Source organism: Priapulus caudatus, unplaced genomic scaffold (genome assembly GCF_000485595.1).
Source record: "Priapulus caudatus unplaced genomic scaffold, Priapulus_caudatus-5.0.1 Scaffold2007, whole genome shotgun sequence".
Lineage (NCBI taxonomy): Eukaryota > Metazoa > Priapulida > Priapulimorpha > Priapulimorphida > Priapulidae > Priapulus > Priapulus caudatus.
Genome location: NW_014579068.1, coordinates 18,706 through 26,404, shown reverse-complemented (window position 1 = coordinate 26,404; position 7,699 = coordinate 18,706). Strand labels below are relative to the sequence as shown.

General features: G+C 42.1%; 1 protein-coding gene across 2 annotated transcripts in view; it reads right to left on the bottom strand.

The window, feature by feature from the left end:
• Positions 1–318: 318 nt before the first annotated feature.
• Positions 319–7,699, bottom strand: part of LOC106818068 (kynurenine formamidase-like) — an 8,926-nt gene continuing 1,545 nt past the window's right edge. The window contains exons 1-2 of one of the 2 annotated variants that reach the window (XM_014822791.1): positions 4,532–4,581; positions 319–2,165 (exon numbers count right to left, since the gene is read on the bottom strand). In XM_014822791.1, coding sequence (XP_014678277.1) covers positions 1,680–2,165; positions 4,532–4,570 — 525 coding nt within the window. In that variant the 5' untranslated portion in view covers positions 4,571–4,581 and the 3' untranslated portion in view covers positions 319–1,679. Of the gene's footprint in view, positions 2,166–4,531; positions 4,582–7,699 lie in introns of those variants that run through there. The other variant, XM_014822790.1, reaches the window with a different exon arrangement.

Below are 7,699 nucleotides of genomic sequence, written 5' to 3'. Positions count from 1 at the left end.
GTGTGTGTGTGTGTGTGTGTGTGTGTGTGTGTGTGTGTGTGTGTGTGTGTGTGTGTGTGTGTGTGTGTGTGTGTATGTGTGAGAGGAAGAGAGAGAGAGACGAGAGGCAAGTGAGGGTGTCTCGTTTCGCGTGGCTGTTCAAATTGAAGCACGCGGGGCTTACTGCATTTAATGTACATTTCGTGTCCGAGTTACCTCAACACTAAAAACGTCCAAAATCAAACGAGTATAATCAATTATGTTAAATCTAACAGATAAGTGCGTGCTTAATCAACAACCCGTCTAATTAACACAATATATACGCCGCTGAAGTTTAGCTAAATTTTTGGAAACTTTTTTCCTTTTTATTTTGTATTTAGATACATGACAAAATCGAGTAATATAAATAAGAACATGTTCACAATACTATGCGTGCCGTGGCAGTTATCAGTGATATTTAGAATAAAGAGTATGGCTTAGAATACATATTAAAATTATACATATGTATTAGATACGTGGCATATATGTGCATATAAACGCACCTATAAGTAAAGGTTGTTAATGCTTATTGTTGTATGCGATTGGCCACCAGCAAAAACACATAAGCATTAACAACTATTACTTAACATTTATTAATCTAACATCTCCAAACATGCAACATGTCGAACAACTCCCGTTTACTGAAATGCAAGCTATTTATGTACTTTCTGATTGGCATGCATCTGCCTTTATATAATGGAAAGCACTCAATAAGAAAAAATGTCGGTTTGATATGCACAACGTATAGCTTTGCGACACTGTTTTTACATTAAAAAACAATGCCCATAGAATCCAACTCGCTCCAATACTATATATTGAATATATGCTATCTACACATTAATCGTAAGATATTGCAAATAATTTTAGGCAAACTCATATTATTTTGACTCGAGCATTGCATTGAAGTGCTCTCAGACACATAGAGGCTGCCATTTGCACGTGATACGAGTACGCAAAGGTATTGGCGTTAAAATAACGTTGATTCGCGTCTGTGCGCCCGCAAGGCATTGCCTAATATAGCAACATGTGCTGCGAGCTATAACCGTCAAAACAGCACGCAAGGCGGTCATTATCAATCACCAGAAGGCGGAGTTAGGGGCTAAGCAGAGACTGGCTGAGAGCTCGTAACCCTAGATCGCGCATTTTTTGCAAACTAAGTCTGGCATTTACCTTGTGTGGGTTTGCTAGCGAGTGAGTTTACTAACAGGCCATTGGGTCGTTTAAATGATACAGTGACGATTAATACACACGACTTGTAATAATTATTACTACCAATGTTATGTTTCTACAGAAGCATTTGCGCCACATTTATCTAGAATTATTAAGCGTTAGACAGTACACAACATTGAGACTTTGGTAGTAACTTCACTCTGGGTTTATTTACCATTTATACCATTTTAAATGGGAAATTTGAAAAAAATTTAAAATGATCAATCAAGATGACACCCGTTTTTAAAATTTTGTATAGAACACATAATTAATACATTATATAAATTAAATATATATATATATTATTGGACTATTTTTGCGGACTATCTGTCTCATCGATAAAAACAGTTATGTATGGAAAATTCTACGACTAAAATAATAGTATCATTAGTAAATGAGCCGTACAGCAGCTGTATATGGTAACAGGCCCCGCGATTACTTAGATGGCTTTACTAGAACAGACATTGTGTGGCGATGAGCACAACAGCGGCCACCAACTCAAACACTGACAGGTGGCGCTGCGCGCCGTTTACCACAGCGAACAGCCGCGTGGGGGCGCCAGTGCCGCCACGGATGTTCATCGGGATAGCGTAGATTCTCGTGCCCGTCGGCGGCATCGCATCCAGGTTGGCGACGTTCTCAAGGGACGGGATCTCGTGTTCGGGACTCAGGAAGATCTTGTGCACGGGAAACGTCGACGCGGCTCCGGGGTCGATTCCCACGCAGTCAACACCATAGACGCTAATGCTCCTGCTGTCCACCAACCATTGAGCCGCATGCTCGGAGAGCCCCGGCCAACTATAGTCGGACTTAAAGGGATTATTTTCGTCCGGTGTCGTGCCGAGGTAATCCACTTCATTTGGCCAGCGTCGGTGCCAGCCTGTGTTCAGCAAAAGCACGGCTCCATCTGGGATGCGGCCATAGTCAGCTTCCCAGTCCTATTAAACACAGACGCGAGCATATAGGAAATCAATGCGGACCTTTGGAATAAGTCTACAAGATATATATCACAGTCTATACCACTCTATAAGACATATATCTCAGTCTATATCAGTCTATAATATTGTTGTACTGGGGTTTTAAAGGTTGATAGCTTCATGATCTTGTAGAATCGTGGCAGAGTAGAGATACTAGCACTTGCCGTAGTATGCAACGTGCACGAGAGCTTGCAGCAGTCGTAGAGATGTAGAGTGAGACATGTTAGATACGATATATAACGATAGTGACTTTATTTGCAAACTTATATAGACATATATATATATATATATATATATATATATATATATATATATATACTAAATATATATATAATGCCGCCTCAGCTACAGACCCTACTAGAACTATATCTTGACTTCCGTTCCTTAGGGCTGTTGTCAGAAAACATCGTAAAGTTAATGCTAATGTTAATGCTAAGATAACACTTACGACTAATGTTAATGTTACGAGAGAGCGTTGACAGAAACACATCGCAGCTATTAGAAAACTTACGATAACAGGAACTTCATCACAAGGCTGCTGATTGGATGAGAATCAATCACAAAATTTAAATTCATATAACTAATGGCTAACATTAACACTAACCAACTGGCTAACCACATATAAATAGTATTGGATGAAAAACGACGCGGTCATGAATTTTTTCTGAACAACAAGACAAATTTTCCCACTGTAACACGAGACGCGAGAGTTGTGGCAAGCGTGGCAAACATTTCAAACAAGAAAACAAATGCCATACGCCATTTGTAAATGTTTTGTTTTGTTTTATGATCGGTAGATAATTAATGATTTTGACGTGTTTTCAAGAAAAACACACATTTTTATTCATTATTATAAAATATAATATCACTATAATTGTAATTCGTAGTGTAAATGTGTTATTTTCAACTTAATATTAATGTTACAAGAGGGGCTGGGCCCTCGTAATGTTAAGAGGATATTTTCGAGGATTTTTAATTCTCGTAACTTTGCGATTTCTGTCAACGGTTTACGAGTGGAAGTTAATGTTAAGACTAATTTTGTTTCTGACAACGGGCCCCTGGTTCTCTGTCCGTCCCGTCTCTCCGCATCGATCTGTCTTACTGTCTGCCTTGTTCTCTCCTTTCAATTATATACTGACTCATCTATCTTGTTTCAAGGCCAGGTCGGAAGGTCACAGGACCGGGTATCAATAGCTGGATATTCTGGCATCACTTGATGTGCTATTATTTTTTATATTTGGGCTCGCGTGGGGCACGCCGGTTTAATTAGCCGCATGCTTCTACGCCAGCTAGCGTTCAATAAGATATCTATCGCAATTCATATCGTGTTTAATAAGCGATCTGCGTACGCAGTTAATAAACGTTTAAAAAACGGGTTGACAATATTTTTTTGTGACTCGGCGTTGACTTCACTAAAAATTCTGCTCATAGTAAACAATTTTATTGGGAAAGATACGGCCAATTAAACTATCGGCATTACCGTAGGGCAAAGAAACGACCAGAAAACGCAAAACAACGAACAGCTGCATCATGAATCGCTTTTGCACGCTACCTCGCGCATAACGCATAGTACATGCATGTGGCTTAGAAAGTGAGTGTTTATCTAGGTTCTATGGGTTATTTTCAGCTTAATTTAGGTGATAAATTACGCTACATAAAAAGTTTCAATGGTTAATCACCCAATTATGAAATGTTTTTTTAATGTTTAGAAAAACTAACGGCTACAGTTTGATTCCAACGAACGGTGGCGGCCCACTCAAAGCGCACGAATCTGAATAAGTTGCGCAAAATCCACTTTCCAGCAAGGTCTACAGACCGAGGTGTTCTTATTATTCATTTAAAAGCAAAAGATTGTAATCTTTTTTTTCGCCCCTTTTTAATAAAACGACATATAGTTTCAGTTATAATATTGGATTAAATTTGCCCTAAAATAATTAATCGTTTGGTTAAAAAAAAAAAAAAAAATAAGCATTTAGTATAAATATAATTTGCACTTTTGTGATAGCCACTTCGTCAGTAATAACGAGCAAAATAAATGGTCAACATATGCAATCTTTTTTCAGGGTAGCAGCACGGTCGCGGGTATCATGGCGCCGTGTTTAAATTTTCGGTAGCGTTGATGTGTAATTAATTATAACAATTAAATAGGGATTCTGGTAAGCAAAATACGTGTGGGTATAACGATACTGTTATACAGTAAGTACAGTTGTATGCAGTAAATCCTAGAGGCTACTGTCCTACTTAGAGATATGTTTGTTTTAAGGTAGCAAGCAGTGATGACGATGATGTAGACTAGGGAAAAATAGGTAGCAAATATTTTTTCTTACCAGGATGTCCTGCACGGTGACCTCGTAGTTTCGGTTCATTTCAGCCTTTCTGGACAACGGTCGATGACCGGCTCGCAGGACCAATCATGGTCTTCAGCGGCTATGCTCGTCAACGCTTTGTCGCATGCTCGTACGTAAATGCAGAGGTGCGTTCGATATGTGCGTACCCCGATGCTCGCTCGTAACAAGCGAAGCGTTTCAGTCATCGTAATATACGCCACTTGGCCTCTACCCTAAACGCCCCCCCGGCAACGCTGATTGTTAAACTTAGAGCCAGTCGGCCACGTCACATTGTTTGGTGTTCGCGTATTTGTGCTGATAGGTCGTTAATAGTCCCTCGCTACCTCGCAGCCTACGCTCCGGTCAATATGGCGGCAGCGAAGACCTACCGTTGTGCTATCAAAGAACGTCGATAATTAGGGCGGCAGCCCAATCGTTTCGTTGCTGGTAACAAAATATAAGAAAACAAAAAGCGATTAAAATACTCATATCGACAATCCATTTGTATATCCACAACTAGCTAATCATAACGCCATGTCTATATCACGAACAACCACGCGTTTGCATAAACACACCTCGTGTCGGACTAACGGGACGTATGTAGCGCACCGCTCCTACGGGCGAGTCCCGGCAGAATGGTAGGTTGCAGGGGCGTCGAGAATGACACCTGCAGAGTGGCTGTCCCGAGCCTACCCACGGAATATCTTCGAAATTGTTCCCCTCAGATCTTTAGGCGCTGCGCCTACCTATTTAACCTTGGGTCTAACTATCGACCGGTAACGACCTGCGGACGGTGCCAGCGTACAAGTGAGAACCAACCAACAATACCATGTATCCCAACTCCAGAAGTATGTAGTTATCACATTTATTATGATAAGCATAATAATACATATCCAAGTCGTACGACTATATCGGTATGCAAAAATTAATAATACACGAACCCTATGTAACGTTCAAGTACATAGGATGTAGCACCGAGCAGCGCAATAGGAGACAACTTCCGCAGTATCTCTCTCAGTATTAATAGGCTATATATATATAAGTATATATGAGTATCAACGACAGAATCTAACGCTGGAGCTCGCACTGGAGCCGTCACTGAGGCCGTCCTGGAGCCGCACTGAGGCTAGTATCTGGAGCCGTCACTCGGACTATCACTGGAGCCTATCACTCGCTCCAGCACCCGCTCCCTAGTACCAGTGCACCATACAAGCAAGGAGTCCTCAGTCCCAGCGCACCATCGGTCTCCAGCCCTCAGGAGAACCAGAGGCTCTTACTGCGAAACTATACCTCCAGTAACAAACAACCTGACTAAGCCACACGCAACCTGGCTGGCTATCCCGTAGAACTCTATATTTTAGCGATCTCAACTCTCTCTCCCAACCGGACGTGTACAGGAGAATCGACACCAATCTCCAGATCCAGGCAGAGGATGCTACTCCTAGTCCATCAAGAGAAGTGGCTTACACCCTTCGGTTGCTTCGCGACCACAACTGAGTTCTCTCTCCCTCGTTCGGCTGGCTTTTATACAGTAACAGTCCATCGCGCCAGTGAACACACCACCGCCCCCCGCTCCCGGCCCTAGAACTACATACACTATCTTACGTCACATGACAACACAGTCGACTCGCATTTACTTTACTAATTAGCGGCGACCAAATAGTTCCTCTTTACAAATACAATTAAATAGGAACGGTCTATTATAAAAGTATAATTCTCTTTGTTACTCCCTTAACTCGTCATATATTTATTAAGTATAATACAATTATAAAATAGAAAATGAATGTAGCAGGCAGATTCTAAGTTAACAACTGGAATTACCGGATTTAATGCACAACCAAAGATGGGCAGCGCTTTATTATGAACATGCGTGAATAACTTCTTTCTTCCAAATAACACATCGGCAAGCCCGAAATCCACACTGCGCCTTCGTTAAAACACGACCTGTCCTCAGGTGGGGAAGACGTAATGAAAGCTATATCATCTCATATATATCTATTTCCGGGAGATGACAATGCCCCTTTAATACTGATATAAATATGGCCTGTACAGCGAAGGCAATATACAAAGACACATGAGTAAACTCATATCCATCATAACAATAATTCTCTCCAAAAGTATAATATTTTATACCTGCATCTCAGTTCCACGTAAAATATTCGCATTTATATTGAACTAAAAAACGACTTATAGAATATTTCCATACTGAGCAACTTGACATACAATGGGAATAGTGTGTAGTTAAAATGCTAACCATTAAATTCACATGATACCCAAGATCAAGTATAGACCGCTCCCCACCACCCAAGGTGATCATCCTTTTAACCACCACAGACCAGGCTGGCGCTCACCAGGAGAACATCCTCTGGTTAACTACAACCACAGGTGGCCTCCCATCCACGGAGACACATCCTCCCACCTTCAAGTGGACCCTCTCTCAATCCTTCTTTGCTTCTTCGCACTCCTCCGTTGTCATCGATCAGAACCTCGCTGTCAGACGAGGATGATGAGGCTGGAACTGGAGCTTTTGCAGATCCCTTCTGGGGCCTTGGTTTGGTCGCTGATAGTCCACTCTCCCCGTCTAGTCTGCTCCAAAGGCATAATATCTATGGGAATTCCTCTCAAAGAAGCACGCAGGTGTCCTACCTCAGAAGTGCCTTGCCCTGGGTGCCTTTTCCTGTTCCTCTTCGCAACGCAGTGCAGTATCGGCACGCAGCGCCCTACTATCCGCCCTGGTATCTTGGCGCAATAGTATAATGACGCCAGTAATCGAGCCTGCTCATCATAGTCCTCTGCTGTCTAATTACCGTTAGGTGCGCCCCTCTAAGAACACCATCTGCCCCCTCGGTCTGGAACTCTACCCAGCAGACCTTGTCCGACGTTCCACAGCCTCATGGCCTCAAACAGAGTTGTCACTCAGCCGCATGATGGCGCACATCATCTGCAATAAGAATCGGAACTTAGCACAACACATTCTTGACACCATCTGCATCACCCATGCTGCTTTCCGGCCTGATGTTCTGCTGAATCCTACCGTCATCGAACTGAAAGCCACCTTGAACATACCTTCTGGCTCTCTTGAAACTTTACCAGCCAAGTTTAAGGACGAACGTTCAGTTCGCTACCTAAAATGCCGACCAGAGATAATGGCATACTGTCTTCGCAAAC